Source organism: Bidens hawaiensis, unplaced genomic scaffold (assembly GCF_021521415.1).
Source record: "Bidens hawaiensis isolate Kalapana, Puna unplaced genomic scaffold, B.hawaiensis_p1.1 tig00024988_1, whole genome shotgun sequence".
Lineage (NCBI taxonomy): Eukaryota > Viridiplantae > Streptophyta > Magnoliopsida > Asterales > Asteraceae > Bidens > Bidens hawaiensis.
In genome coordinates, this window is record NW_027493965.1 from 28,703 (window position 1) to 45,532 (window position 16,830).

Consider the following 16,830-nt stretch of genomic DNA (forward strand, 5'->3'; position numbering starts at 1 on the left):
TTAGTACAATTTATATTAGAACATAGATAAGATACCGAAAATATATAGATTTCTAAAAAGCTTTATGAGTACCAAAAAACTACATGAAATTATGGATAGGTAAAATAAAACTGTTACGGTTAGAATTTTTTAAAATATTATAGTTCTTAATATTGTTTTATAATCTTGTTCTGTTGCATATTCCCGTTTGATAACACTTGGTTATATCTATGTTTATCGTATACACCTAGTGTTTCACTTATCTTTGTACCATTTTGTCCATTTCATAACATATACATTTAAATAACTCCAAATCTACAAAATTACAAATGTTATAGATTACTATTGAATTATTTATATATTGGGTTGATAGTCCATTAACAAAAACAAAATCAACATTTAAAGATCATGAATTCAAGTCCGAAAACTTAAATCAGTTACAAACAAAAACTTAAGGAAACATACCAATTAGGAATGATAATGAAACCCGAACCCAATGGGAAAACCCGAAAGCCAACATAAATGGGACGGGTAATACCCGGCCATTAGGGTTTGGGATTAGTTTTAAAATTTTTCGCGGGTTTGGGACAGGTTTGGATTTCTAATATACCCGATTACCCGACCCATTTACCCGATAAAATAAACTCATTTACCTAATTACATACCCGATGTACCCGATATAGCTTATTATATTATATTCCAAATATATTATTTGTCGAAACTTGTTTATGTTAATTATTTGAGATATTTTATCTTTATAGTAACCATCTTTATAATCGATTAGTTATATTTTGTCAAAACCCGGCGGGTTTTGAGCAGGGTAAACCCGATAGGAAACCCGAAAACCAATGGGAAAACCCGAAACCCGACGGGTAATTACCCGATTAAAATCCGACGGGTTTGGGATGAACTTTAATAACCGGGTATGGGTTCAGAAATACTTAAACCCGACCCAAACTCGACCCATTGTCATCCGTAATACCAATGGGAACTTTGTACTTTGTAGACATTAAAACCAAGCGAGCTAGATTCGAGCTTGGCTTGTTTAAAAACCGAGTTGAGCCGAACTGGCTCGTTCATCTTAATGAGCTCAAATATTTTTTTCTAAACATTTAATATATACTTTTCCACCTTATGTTAAGTAAGATTAGAATCTATAACCATTGAGTTGTTGGTCATTCACGTTTGCGAGCAAGTGGTTGTTCGTGAGCCAAACTTTAATATATATATATTTTTGAAATAAATTTGTTTTTTGACCTTTGGCCTTTGGGAGTAAAGCACTAAAGCGTTGTCGTTTAGTAAAATGAACCTGGCAGTGATATGATGTATATAAGAGATTCTGAAGAACAAAGGCACTAGCGCCATACAAACAAATTGCAAATTGCATTTTAGGAAAAAAAATAAAAGCTGAGCTCTACAAAAGTGGCAATACTAACAAACCCTAGCCTCATTCTCACGCAGGCAGCCAAGCAGCATCCATGGCGTCTCTGGTACTGCCACCTCCGTCGTCATGCTCCACCTCTTCTTCATCGTCTCCGTCGCACCGCCGCCGTTCAATTTACAGCCGATGCTTCATCCCTGCCGCCTCTACTAATAACATCATCGTAAGCTTATTATTATTATTATTATTATCATCATCATCATCATTATTATTATTATTGTTATTATTATTCCTTCACATTTTCATTCAACTCCTGTTATCTTGGACCAATCGATATGAATGTTTATTTTAATAACGCTTGCGATGATATTGGATGATTAACAGAGCATTCAAATTGTTGAATGTTGAATTGTTTAATTGAAATTAAGATTAAGGTGAGTTGAAGAAACTGGAGTTGTTGATTTTAGGTTTTAATGTCACGAGAATTATTCGTTTATTTAATAACTAAACTATCGAACATGAACACATGCCTCATTGCTTTGTTCGTTCATATGTGTTTTTTTTTTAAATTATTCTTTGTACTTTATGTATTATATCATGTACTTAATGTTTTATATCTGTTTGTTTGTGTTCATTTGTGTTTTATTTAATCATGTTCATGAACATAAACGAACACGAACACGCTCGTTTTTTAAACGCACGGACATGAACGCTAATATTTGTTTGATGAGTTGTTTGTGTTCGTTTTCTTGTTTTAGTTAAATGATCGAACATGAACATGCCCTTGTTTGTGTTTGTTCATGTCGTTAAAAGGACTATCTATAAGAACAATTGAGGTGTTATGTTTTTGTACTTGTACTATTGGCTGTATAAACTATAAAGTTAAGTGATTAACTGGAATGGATTGTTTCTTTGTTTAGAGGTGTGAGATTAGCAAGTCACTGAATGAGAAGCCATTGATACCGACTGTTAATGATGATATGCTGCCCAACTTCATGCAAGTTGGAAGTCTGAATAATAGCGTTGTGAATGGAAAACTTAAACTTTTCTCTGGCACTGCAAATTCTGAACTTTCCAAGGTATTCTATGTTTTTAATCATTTTTAATGTATATGCATTCCAATAAGAACTGAAATCTAAGTAAGACCTGTATTGTTGTTTAGGAAATCGCGAGGTACATGGGCCTTGAGCTTGGAATGATTAATGTAAAACGGTTTGCAGATGGTGAAATTTATGTTCAGCTGCAAGAAAGTGTGCGAGGGTGTGATGTGTATCTTGTGCAGCCCACTAGCCCTCCTGCTAATGAAAATCTCATGGAGCTTTTAGTAATGATCGATGCTTGTAGAAGAGCATCTGCCAAAAACATCACAGCTGTCATCCCTTACTTTGGTTATGCTAGAGCCGATAGAAAGGTGATTTCATATACTTCGATTTTCTTGCATGTATTATTATTTATATATTGGTTTGTGTGTCTTTGTTCTGATAACATGTTTTTGTTTGAGTCAGACTCAAGGGCGCGAATCTATAGCTGCAAAACTAGTAGCAAATCTCATAACACAAGCAGGTGCAGACCGAGTGCTTGTTTGTGACCTTCACTCCGGTCAATCAATGGGTTATTTTGATATCCCAGTGGACCATGTGTACTGTCAGGTAATTAACTCAACATCTTGATTATGAAAGTTTTTATCTTTGTTGCTCATATTCTGATAATGATCTGTTTTGTTATGTACCACAAGCCTGTTATTCTTGATTATCTTGCAAGCAAGTCAATTTCTTCAAATGATTTGGTAGTTGTGTCACCTGATGTTGGTGGTGTTGCTAGAGCACGTGCTTTTGCCAAAAAGTTATCTGATGCACCTTTGGCAATTGTTGACAAAAGGCGACATGGACATAATGTAGCGGAGGTAGTTATAGTTTTTGACCACATATATTCAATCTTTATCAGTTTGTATAATAATCTAACAAACCTTTGTTTAGGTAATGAATCTGATAGGTGATGTCAAGGGAAAGGTTGCTGTGATGTTGGATGACATGATTGACACTGCTGGTAAGTGAAATAGTCGAACATTGCAGCTATCTTATATAACAGTTTTCTTATATTATATGTTGTTTTTCAGGAACTATATCCAAAGGTGCAGCTCTGTTACATGAAGAAGGAGCTAGGGAAGTGTATGCATGTTGCACTCATGGTGTATTCAGGTGATGATTGATTATATTGTGACATTTTTATTAAATAAACAATATTTATGAGTGTGTATTATTATAGCCCCCCTGCGATTGAGAGGTTGTCAAGTGGTATTTTCCAAGAAGTGATTGTTACAAACACAATTCCGTTAAAGGAACAACATTATTTCCCACAGTTGACTGTTCTCTCGGTTGCAAATCTGTTGGGTGAGACGATATGGCGTGTTCATGATGATAGTTCTGTAAGCAGTATCTTTACATGAGTTTTGAGAAAACATAGACAAACAACATTGTAGGGTGGGATTCATTTTTCTTATTTAAAATAAGACCATTTCCATTATAAACTGATTGTGATGGCCAGTTTGGCTACATATTTGTTGGAAATACTTGTTCTTATAAAAGGAAACGTTTGTGCATGATGTTATGACATTCATTTTGCTTATTATCATTTTTTATGATCATCTTATATTAGAAAAAGAACATGACTTTAAGTGACAATCTTAATGTAGTAATGTTAAAAGAAATTCTAATAATTCTACCTTATCAATGATATAATCTTATATTAATATCTAATTCTTTTAAAGATAATAAGTGCAACTTATCTTAACATCTAGTATTTTTGTGTTTCTTTCTTAAACAATGCATTTTGGTATTTATTAAATCTACATAATGCTATGGAATACATTTTGCTTAATATTTTGATCCAAACGAATTCAACTACCAATCTTAATCCGGTAACTAGTAATGATAAAAAGTGCCTTTAAAAAAAAGTAATGCTAAAAAGTGGTAATAGTTCTACACTTCTACCTTATCATTGGTATCCTTAAATCCATATATAAGCGTTGTGGCAATCATGAGCCGTTTGTAGCGAGATTAATTTCTTATTAATATTTATTTTCAAACAATACATTTTGGTATTTTTAAAACGTGACAATTATGACATAGTTCATCAGTAGTTACACCCATTCATTCTACACCAAAATCTACACCATTGTCCATTATATAACATTCAAAACCTCAGTCGTTCTTTTGGTTATAAGCCCTTGACAGTACTCTAGTAAATGTGATATTGGTTGTTTTGTTAGAAATTCCTGTCACATTAAAATATTTGAAATTATCTCACGTTATTTTGTCTTTGGTTCAAATCTCATAAAAAAATGTTTTTTTTTCCAAGATTTTTTACATGCATTATTTCACTTATTGTTTTGGTGTTTTATAATCTAAAAATTTTATATTACAAACATATCTCATCAATTTGAAAAAAAATATATATTGAAATTTGGTAGAAAGATAAATAAATGAAAAAAAATGTAATTTATATTTTTAGTACAAAAATTTGTTACAAAGATAATATGTATTGGGCTTCATTTTGAGAAATTAATTTCTTGGTTTGTATAAAATAAAACACCCACATCTAATGGATACTTTATGTGTATTAAAAATTTAAATAAACCATTTTACTAGTTAAACTTATTACTTTTAGTTTGAATCAAAGTATCTAATCTCAAGCCATGGGGGCGTCACTCCTCGTCAACCGGGGTAACGCCCACGAGGGAATAAAAAGGCGGGGTCCACCTCCATTTCAACCAATTAATAACACTTGTCTTTTCGACTTGGTTAGTTAATACTCATTCGCCTACGTAGTAATGACGGACAATACTTTATGTTAACCGACATCAATTCACAACGGATGGTCTAATTGAATTAATAGTGAAATAATTATGAGAATGAATATAACAACGAAATGACACGTCACAAAACATATGTATGTAGGGTCATTATCACAAACATGTAAACTTTCAGCTAGATTCTCCATTCACTCATAACAAAATACTCGAATGCCTTTGGTCTTCAGTTTCATGTAAACTTCATGACTTAAAATCTGCTGCACACAAGGTGTTCGATGAAATGCCTCTAGGAGATTGCATATCATGGAGCTCCATGATAATGCATTTATACCGAAATGGGCATTGGGTGGAATCATTAACGATGTTTAAACAAATGTATGAATGCATGTTTGTAGCGATGCCGCGACTCATGCACTTGTGAATTTGTACTAGAGATCCAGGGATTCCGTGATGGCGGTTCGATAAAATGGTGGATTAAGATGAGGTTTCTTGGACTTCATGATTGGGACACGTTGAAAACCATGATTTTTCAATGGCACTTGATTGTTTTAGACAAATGCAGTTAGCAGGCGATAAGACTAATAGATTGACACTGATTTCTGTTTTACCAGCGTGTGTCAAGTCGGGCACCATTAGTTTTGGATCCAGCATTCACGGGTATACATTTTCGTCACTAGTGTGATTTAGACGTACACATACGGTTGTTATCATTTCTAGTTCACCTATATTGATTCATTACCTCTTGCAAATCTAGTATTTGAAATCATAACACAAAAAGATGTTGTGGTTTGGAGTTCTGTTATCGTAGGCTGCTCTAGGCATTAACAAAGTGCTGAAAAAGTCAATATCACTCTTTAACCGAATGCGAAAATTATGAGTTCGTTGGTGTCCGCGTGCAAGATTCATGGAAGATTAGATGTTGCTGAAAGTTTGTTAAGTTGGTTTATAGAATCAGAACATGCTACTGCTGCTAACGAGTTGAAAGTTAAGTCAGATTTGTTATTTAACTAATGACTCCCTCAAAAGATCAAAAAAGTCAACACCGACTCTTTTGAAAGTTAAGTCAGATTTGTTATTTACTTTGTGCTGCTTGCAATGTATGAGTTTGGGAGAAAAGGAAACAATAGTCATTGATCAACTAGTGAAATGGAATACTGAAGAGGTAGGTCCCAGCAGGGCTCAGTTGGTCCCGCATGACTCACCTTGAACAGGGATGTCTGCGCAAAGACCATCTACTCCCGCAGGACCCACCATGCTCAGAGAAGCCTACGCGCAGTATGCAAGCTGCATACGCAGGGAAAAGCCTCCCAATGGTAAAGTAACCCGCCTGTTCCCGCAGTTGCGGATACAAGCCATCAGGGAAGGCTACCCGCACAGCATAGCTACACGCATAAGGCTTAACACTTACAAATATTCAGTGTCACCTGAAAGAATGAGCAAAGGCGGGAGGGGGAAAACTCCCGCCAAAATGGGCCAGTCCGTATGATGGAGGATCTTTTGCGTGATACCTGACGAGGTAAAGACAAAAGATCTGACCAAGAATGCGACAGCTCACTGACAGCAGCGTGGCAGACAGCACGCCACAGCACTGTGACCAATAGCCGCCGCCTGCCCACCAACTCCTGCCAGACCACGTGCCTAGCCTGCAGTTGGTAGAAGACAAAGAGTGCACGGCACGCCTGCTCTGTGTCAGCCGCTACCTATCCACCACTCACAGGTAGGGCACGTGCATAGGTTACAGTTGGTAGCGTGTTGGGCCGGCTAAACCCCTTGGAAACCCACCTTCGGCTATAAAAGACAGCAAATGGTATTATCATTTCATCATCTACTATCTCGTATAACTTACTTGATAACTGCTCTAATAGTATTCATATACTTTTATATTCAAAGAGCAATATAGACTGATTCTCACGCCGGAGGGTGGTCACAAGGAGGAACCCCCCCCCCCCCTTCTCAGTGACGAGCTTACGGTGTCTGTTTTGCAGGTTCCCTGAAGTACAACTTACTCTGCTGGACCTAACCTTCGTGGGAAACATTACTTAGCCCCCAGATTACCTATAATCTGCCTGGGGTCACTTAGTATTTCTTCATTGGCGCCATCCGTGCATAAAGCTAGAACTACATCTTTCTCCAGTTTTTCAAAACTTCCAAGATGACTAGAGAAATTCCGGTAACCACAACCCCAGCCACTGGGGTAAACACCGGCAACACAATGTTTACAAACACTACCCCAGCCACCCAAGCTGGGGCAAGTGAAGTACATTTTACGAACACTACCCCAGTCACTCATGTAGGGGCAAGTGGAGTAAATATTCCACTGGGATTCACTGATGCCCAGCTGGAAAAACGAACTCGAGCCCCTCGCCAAACACTTGATCAAGTGAAGGCATGGGCCGAGGCACGTCAAAGAGAATTTCAGGCTGAATTGGACGAACGCTTGCGTTCAGTCCAACAAGCTGAGGAATTCGGTAGTACTCGCCAGCACCTCAACATGAGTAGTGAGTACGAGTACTCAGACGCCGAGAGGGAAGATTCCGACACCGACGCGAACCCTCGCCATAGGGCGAAAGGGAAGCGTAAGGAAACGGATCCCCAGCCAAAAAGGAATTTTGGGGAAGCATTCCAACCAGTCACGGAAAAAAGCTCGCGTGACTTCTCCAAGGCCTTTAGACCTACTGCCACAAACGCAGGAAGGTCAAAATTTGCAAGGGACATTGCAGAAGCAATCGCCCCGAGGAGTGCCAAACAAATGTCCAATATTGGCACATACGATGGTATATCCGACCCAGATGACCATCTGAACAGGTTCATTGCGGGGGCAACCGTCAGTAACTGGACGGAACCCACGTGGTGCTACATGTTCCAGATGACTCTGGTAGGAGCAGCCAGAGCATGGTTCGACCGTTTACCGGTCCACCACATTTATGACTGGGCAGACTTCCAGAACAAGTTCAGTCAACAGTTTAGTCAACAGAGGAAGCACACTGAGGAGCAGTGGACGATCCTCAACTGTGTGAGAGAAGAGGATGAATCCTTACTGGACTTCATCACCCGCTTCAACTCCAAGAAGCTGAGTCTGGGCAACATCAGTGAAGACCTCGTTCGCGCCGCTTTCATTCAGGGCGCTGAATACCCAGAACTCATCCGCACTCTGACGGGTAAAGATGGCATGCCATCCACGTGGGATGCCATAATGACGGCAGCCAAACGCTTTGCCGAAACGGAGAAACAGCTGGGAAGAGATCTCCCCCAGAATACAAACCTCTACACGCAGAGGACAAGGGAGAACAATGTGAGAACCGCCCGGCTAAACAAAAAGAGGCGGCAAGGTATTTGGCAGTCAAGGATAAACTTTGACACCCCCTCAAGCTCTCGCCCTCTGGTTGGCGGAAGGGACAACACGCACCCTTCGAACCGGAAAAACCGTTGGACGCCACTCACCAAGAGCGTCACGGAGATATTTGCCACGGAAAAACTGCCATGGCCAAAAGCCCCAGCGATCCGACAGAAACCCAATGCGGATCAAAGCAAGTCTTGTGACTTCCATGGGACAAAGGGCCATAGCACTGAGGAGTGCACATCCTTGAGGGACATAGTCGAGACATTCGTCAAGGATGGGAGGCTCGCACACCTCGTGGCATCTATCAAGAAGGGAGGAAGGAACGACAACAGGTACAGGGGTAACGGACGAAAGCCCGTCGACATCAGCATCAACATGGTCCATGGTAAGGTCAGAGGAAGAAAGAGACCGATGACCGAACCATGCGCATGGAAGGAAGCAGAAGTGCGTTTCCCGCGAGTGCCGGGAGGCCCAAACAAAGAAGGCCCCATTATCATTAAAAGCCAGCTGGGGCACTACATCACCTCCCGCACCCTCGTTGACAATGGCGCATCGTCGACAGTGATGTACAGGCAGTTCTTCGACAAGCTCGATAATGAAGACAAGGAACGCCTGGAGACGGTCTACGCTTCAATGGAAGGGTTTGACGGCAGCATGAACACACCCTTGGGCATCCTATCTTTCCCCGTCACTCTCACCGATGGGAATTATTCACGCACGGAGGATGTGGATTTTGTTGTAATGAAAAAACCACATCATACGTATGACATCCTATTCGGGAGAGACGGGATGGCAAGATTCAACGCCGTGGTATCCTCAGTCCACGGCATGATGGGATGGCCAACAACTGAAGGCGTAGCGATGATCACGGGCATTCCCCAGGTATGCATCGCATCTGTCTCCTCTAAACCCAAACCGAAGATGGCCAAACAAACCATCACTGAACCTGAACAGTGGGCATTCAATGGGAAATATCCCGATCAGGCCGTTACCATTGGCCCGACAATTGTTGATCCAACACGCACCTTACTCAAGCGCTTACTGCAGCGAAACGCAGACATCTTCGCGTGGACACCAGCCGACATGACTGGTGTACCCCGGAGTAAGGCAGAGCATAAGCTCAAATGCGATCCGGCCGTTACGCCGATCGTACAAAAGCGCAGAGTAATGGGGCCCGAGCAAACCAACGCGTGCAGAACCCAAGTCAAGGAACTCCTTGATGCGGGCATCGTGCGCGTTAGCAAATATCAAACGTGGGTTGCAAATCCCGTAATGGTACCGAAGAATAACAAACAATGGCGCATGTGCATAGATTTCAAAGATTTGAATAAAGCATGCCCCAAAGATTGTTATCCGTTGCCAGAAATTGATCTCAAGGTGGATTCGGTGGCACCATTTCGCCTTAAATGCTTCTTGGATGCGTATAAGGGGTACCATCAAATCCACATGGCTGTAGATGACCAGGACAAAACCGCCTTTCGGACGCCCGATGGCACATTTTGTTATAAAATGATGCCATTCGGACTTAAGAACGCGGGATCCACGTACCAACGACTAATGGACAAAGAGTTTCACGCCCAAATTGGGAGAAACTTGGAAGTCTATATGGATGATTTGGTCATCAAAAGCCCCGAGCCAGAGGCGATGTTGAAAGACATTGAGGAAACTTTCAACACACTTAGAAAGATAAACATGAAGCTCAACCCGAGCAAGTGTTCATTTGGGGTGGAAGAAGGGAAGTTCTTGGGAGTCATTATTACTAAAGATGGCTTCAGAGCGAACCCTGAAAAGGTCGAAGCCATTGTCAAAATGGAATCACCTACCACCATAAAACAGGCTCAAACACTGAATGGACGACTAGTCGCGCTTAACCGCTTTTTGGCAAACCATGCGGATAGGTCGTTCCCATTTGTGTCAACGCTAAGAAATTGTTTAAAGAAAACGCACTTCCGCTGGACACCAGAAGCGGAAGCAGCTTTTCAGGAGATTCGATCACGCCTGATCGAACTCCCAACACTCACAGCACCACAAGCGGGGGAGGAGTTAATCCTATACCTCTCCGCAACAGATAGAGCAACCGGGGCAGTCCTGCTTGTAGAACGAAAAGGCATCCAGATGCCAATCTATTATGTTAGCCGCGTGCTGGCAGACGCGGAAACCCGGGTACTCTACCCTGGAAAAACTGGTCTTGGCACTTATACACGCTTCACGCAGGTTGAGACGATATTTCCAGGGTCACCCAATCACTATTCTCACCAACTTCAAACTCTCAAATGTTCTAGGCAAACCTGAGTTATCGGGACGTCTAGCCAAGTGGGCAATTGAATTGGGAGAATATGCGATTCAATACAAGCCGAGACCAGCCATTAAAGGCCAGGTCCTGGCTGATTTTATTGCAGAAGTCCCCGCTTTACGGGAGAAAGAGTGCCAGGAGGAGGTTCAACCCTCCCCAGCACACGAAATCAATGAGGTCTGGCGACTCTACACTGATGGAGCAGCTAGTAACGAGGGTTCAGGCGCAGGGTTAAAATTAACAAATCCAGCAGGCCAGGAATATACTTATGCTATTCGGCTGGATTTTCCAAGTACAAATAACGAGGCTGAATATGAAGCATTCCTGGCCGGATTGAGGATTGCGCGTAAAATGGGTGTAAAAAATTTGGAAGCCCATGTAGATTCCATGCTAGTGGCAAACCAAATAAACGGGACGTACACGGCTGTGAACGACACAATGGCCCTGTACCTTGCCCAGGCCAAAGCCATCATGCGCGATTTTAATGATTGTAAAGTGATACACGTCAAGCGCAGCGAAAACAAATCTGCGGATGCGTTAAGCAAGCTTGCATCACTGGCCTTCACCCACTTGGGAAAGGACATCCGCGTGGAACTCCTCGAAACACCATCAGTCCCGCACAAGGAAATTTGTGTCATCCAAACCGGTACAGAAACATGGATGACCCCAATAATAAAATACCTTGAAGCAGGAACGTTACCAGAATCGAAGTCACAGGCAAGAAAACTACGCTGTAAAGCAATGAATTATCAGCTGGTCAATGACACCCTTTACAGACGTAACTTTCTTGGCCCATTGTTAAGATGCGTGGACAACCAAGATGCTGACTACCTCCTAAGGGAGGTTCACGAAGGCATCTGTGGAGTACACGCAGGCCCCCGCGCTGTGGTAGCCAAGCTAAACAACGCGGGATACTTCTGGCCGGGGATGCATATGGACGCGTTGGCATACATCAGAAAATGCAGATCTTGCCAGCTTTACGCACCCAACACGCATCGCCCGAAAAATGAACTTGTTCCTGTCACTTCCTCGTGGCCATTTCAGAAGTGGGCCATTGACGTGACAGGCCCATTTCCAACAGCAGCTGGGAATGTTCAGTTCCTAGTGGTAGCCATTGACTACTTCACCAAATGGATAGAAGCGAAACCTTTAGCCCAAACAACCGCAAAGCATATCAAAAAATTTATTTGGGAATTTATTATTTGTCGTTTTGGACTTCCACAGAATTTGGTAAGCGACAATGGCACCAACTTTGCTGACAAGAAGCTACAGCAGTGGCTGAAAGAACTTCAAATCACCCACACCTTTACCTCAGTGGCACACCCGCAAGGTAACGGTGAGGTGGAAAGAGCAAATAAGAGCATCGTCGAAGGCATAAAGAGAAGACTCTTGGAACATAGATCCGGTTGGGTGGACGAGCTTCCACACGTCCTTTGGGCAAACAGAACGCTGAAGAAGACCAGTACGGGAGAAACCCCGTTCAGTCTCACTTATGGCACTGAAGCCATGATCCCAGTCGAAATCGGTTTACCCTCACCAAGGGTCTTAATCCAACCAGAAGACAATGATGCGGAAAGACGGTTAGACCTTATGCTAACCGAAGAGCGCAGAGACTTAGCCGCCGTGCGTGAAGAAAACTACAAACGACAAATGCAAAAATACTACAACACGCGGGTAAAACTCTGCAACTTCAAGGAAGGAGACTACATACTGCGTAACAACGAGGCTTCGAACCAACAACGCCCAGGAAAGTTGGCCCCGATTTGGGAAGGGCCATACATTATCAAAGAAGTTCTGGGAAAGGGCGCGTACCGGCTCGAAAGGCTCGATGGCACTCCCATCCCTAGAACATGGAATGGAGCTCAATTACGCAAATGTTATATGTAGATCAATTCCAACTTGTAAAGGAAAGGCCTAGAGCCACTTCTAATGGAAATGATTCTCCTTTCATGATGTATTAATAGCTTGTAACCTATGAACTTCCCTTACGGGAAGAAGTAGTTGCGTGTGGAAGGCGGCAATACCCGCATAAACACAACGCCAAAATGTTAAAAAGTTCTAAGGAAAACCTACACGCAGGTCAGATGTAGGTAAAGTTTAGCCATCCTTGTAAGTGCAAGTGACGGTCTTACCCGCACAATCACGAACAAGGAAGCCAAACTTAACTTACCGTCTACCACGTTAAAAGGTTAACTTATGAACACTTAAAAAAGGATAAGAAAAACCTACACGCAGGTCAGATATAGGTCTAAAGTTAAAGCCATCCTACTAAGTGCAAGTGACGGTTACACCCGCACAATCACGAAAGAGGGAGCGAAAACTTCAGTCCATTATCAACCACATTCAAAGGTTTAACTTAATGCCTTAGAAATTTCGAAAAGGAAAACCTACACGCAGGTCAGATAGAGGGTAAAGATTAGCCATCCTACCAAGTGCAAGTGACGGTTTTACCCGCACAATCACGAAGGAGGAGGCGAAACTTTAACCCATCATCAACCACGTCCAAAGGTTCTTATTCTAAACACTTGGGAAATTGCTAATTTAAACTAAGTATGCAAGTCATAAGTTTATAAAGCAAAGAACCCAAGGAAGGAAATAACAATCTTATACGCAAAGAGATTAATATTTCACAATCAATTACAAGAATGGCTGGGTAACTACCCGCCTAAAAGAAATCTATACAAGGCTAAGTCTATCCTAGCAGTGGGAAGGGATCTTCAGGATCAGGCTTCAGGGCCACCTCCGCTTGGACCAGCACCGTCAGAGCGCGGTTGCCCAAGGAAAGCCTTAAGGATGCTTAGCCCATCATCAGCAGCAGCAGCTTCATTCACCTTCTCCACCACTGGATGCGGGAAGGCAGCGTACTGATTCACAGCTTGGTCATAAGCAGCTTCAGTATTAACATTGAATAAAGGGAAGTTGGAGGGCGGAAAGCCTCTCTCAGCAAACCCTAGACCAAGCAGGAAGCCAGTCTTCTGCCCATCCTCATGAGAAGCGTTGAGGGCTGCGCTCATTGCATCGTCGTAAGAGGTCTCTGAAAGGACCCGACGCACAACCTACAAAAGAAAATTACAAGTTAGAACATTTTCTAATTACGAGCGGAAAGCGTAAAGAAAAAGATAAAGATACCTCAGGCAACGCTTCTCGAAGCAGCCATTGGAGGGTAGCTTGACTTTCTTTGTAAGCACGTTCGGCTCCGCTTTTATCAAGGTTGGCAAGTTGAACTTCCTTGGCGGCAGCTTCTTCGACGCTTTTGAGTTTCCTTTCAGTACGGTCAAGCATCCCCCTCTGGTCAAGGATCTCCTGCAGCTTCTTGGCATCTTCCATTGCCAAGGCGTCATGAGCATGCTGAAGAGCCTTTAATTTGCATTTAAGCTGCTCATTCTCTTCGCGAAGTGGCTCAGCAACAGCTTCAGCCTTGGCAGCCCTCTCAGTTGAGTTTCGCGCAGTCTCCTTGGCCAGCCGAAGCTGTTCATTCACAGCTTGGGCAGCCTTGGAGCGGGCCTCGAGTCGCGCCTGGACTTCAACCTCGAGGGCCTTGAATGCCTTCTCCTTCTCGGCTGCGGCAGCGGCCAACTGCCGGTTCTCCTCCCGAAGAGCCCGCGCTTCAGATACATCTTTGGCGCGAGCTGCTTTTAACTTGTCGTTTTCACGACAAAGCAGCTCGACGCGGGGCTGCGTTCGGGCCTGGAGAACCCGAAGCTCATTGGTTAGCCTACCCTCTTGGTAGCTAGCCATGGCTTCCCCCAACGCACCATGAGGAGCAGCGTGGCGAGCCCAATCCACGCACTCCACAGGGGTGCGAAGGGTTGTTCCTCGGCGTATGTTCCATCTTGGAACATACACTTCATTGGAATCCGACACTGCAAAAGAAACAAAGGCAGTTAGGAAAAGATGACAAAAATATACAAAGAAAAAAGAACCCCACGTACCTGTAGGGTCAATAACAGGCCGATAGCCGCCAAACCCATCACCTGAACCTAAAGGAAATCCATCCAACAGGTCAGGCAGACGGGAAGGTGGCGTAGATCGGCGGGAAGCCCGGCGCGTACCTGATGGTCCGGCCGTCGGTGCCGGTGGCGCAGGTATAGTGGCAGCCTCCGTGGTAGCCATTGTTGGCGCCGTCTCCTCAGCAACAGTAACCGCCGGCTCCGTGAAAGATGCTGTAAAAATTGCACTCACGGCCGGCGGAGACACCTTCTCAGCTGGAACAGCCTCAGGAAGGCTGGAACCAGCGGAAGCAAGCGTAGACGCCTGGGTCGACGCCTCGGGAAGGCTGACCGAGCCTACCGTCATTGGCGGGGGAATACTTACTCCAACTCCACCCTGGAATGCGTCAACATCCACACCTGCACAAGCAAAAGTGTTAGAAAAATTTATTTGAAACAACAAATCTAGACAAGAATTATGGGGGTACTTACGGGGTTTCTTGAGCTTGAACGCACGGACGAGCGGGGGCGAACCCGATGGAGCCGGCCTCTTGACACCGGTAACCGTCGTCGTCGCTGCCTCCCCGGAGGTAACACCTGCAGCCTCCGGAGCGGTGGTCTCCTCACCACCGGGCTTCCCCGCCACCTCTGCATTATCTGACTCCGAGTCAGATAGGACTACCGGGTCGGCCGTAGAGGCCACCTTCTCCTTGCCTCTCCCGACGGCAGCCTTTTTCTTCCGCACCAGTGGAGGACCTTCTGCGGATTCCTCAGAAGAAGAAATGTCATGAACTCCAGCAGCAGGCACAGCATTGAGAGGTTCAGGGTAGAAGATAGGCTTACCTGGCCGTCGGTGGCTCAGGATCTCTTGGCCTGGCGGGTAAACCTCCACGAACCGACCCGCAGTCTGCTCTAAGATGGGCAACTCGTTCTCGTCCAGAGCACGAGTACCCATCCGCGCAGGACCATCTTCCTCCCGCGGATTCAGGAGCGACTGAAGATCGTTACCCTCTGAAATCAACAAGAAAGTTAGAAAAAATCGTAGTCAGCAAAAAAGAAACAAGACATACCATAAGGGGTAGAGTTCGAACCATATTCAAGGACGATCGGAACCTTATCCGCATTCGCCGCCTTCCACACCCGGCTCATCCCCAGCATCACCATCGCCGACTCCGGAAAACGGAAAACCGGGGACTGGACCCGGGATATCTTCGCGAACCATTCCGCCTCCTCGTAGTTGATGGCGGGAAGGTTCGGAAGCGGCTGGCCATTCTTGAACTTCATGGCAATGGGGATGGCTCGAGCGGATATAAAGAAGAACTCTCTTCTCCATGAGCGAAGACTCCGCTCGGTGGTACAAATCTTTAAACCCTTGATACGGGTTGTAAGAGTGTACCACCCTTGGATGCACCTCCAAGTATAGAAGGTCATCAGGCGGTCAACAAGGGGCTCAAGGCCCAGTATCCGGCACACCCACTCAAAGTGCCGGACCTTGGCAATGGCCATGGGGTGCACCTCTGTCAGGTGCACACCGTGCCTCTCTAGGACACGGTACACAAACTTTGTCAACGGAAACCTAAGGTTCCCGTAGACAAAGAATGCAGCATAAACCCCGATCTTGCCACTAGGGGCATCGTACACAGTATGGTGGGGCTCAGGAAACTCAGGCTCGAGAGACTCGAGCATGAACTTCCTGACGATATACTGGTACAGCTCGACAGGAAGATAACACTGGCATTCGCCAGCAGTCTTCTGATCATCAGCATCGTGAGAAGACATGGTGGAAGAAAGGAGATTTCAGAGCAATGCTTTACTGAAAAAGAGAAATTCGCCGGAAATTACTGGAGAAGAAGAGATGAAAGTGGAAAGTGTGAATTGCAAATAACCTTCTCCCCCTTTATATAGCAATCGCAATTAATGCGATGAATTTAATATGGAAGAGAGAGAAATCAAAGGTGCAATGAAACTATGACGCGTGGCAAAAGCAAACTGGCAACAGCTGTCAAAAAGGACGTGTGCCAGAGATTTCGCGGCTACGCGCCCGAAATCCCGTGCCCACGCGCCCGAAATCCCGTGCCCACGCGCCTGAAAAAGCAA

General features: G+C 43.9%; 1 protein-coding gene across 1 annotated transcript; it reads left to right on the forward strand.

Moving 5' to 3' along the window:
* The first annotated feature begins 1,446 nt into the window (after window positions 1–1,446).
* LOC143570445 (ribose-phosphate pyrophosphokinase 1-like) lies at window positions 1,447–3,959 on the forward strand. Its single transcript, XM_077056095.1, has 8 exons — window positions 1,447–1,583; window positions 2,281–2,439; window positions 2,523–2,771; window positions 2,866–3,009; window positions 3,096–3,263; window positions 3,337–3,406; window positions 3,477–3,558; window positions 3,626–3,959. Exons 1-8 carry the CDS (start codon window positions 1,458–1,460, stop codon window positions 3,804–3,806), a joined length of 1,179 nt encoding a protein of 392 aa, XP_076912210.1. The 5' UTR covers window positions 1,447–1,457; the 3' UTR covers window positions 3,807–3,959.
* The last annotated feature ends 12,871 nt before the right edge of the window (window positions 3,960–16,830 follow it).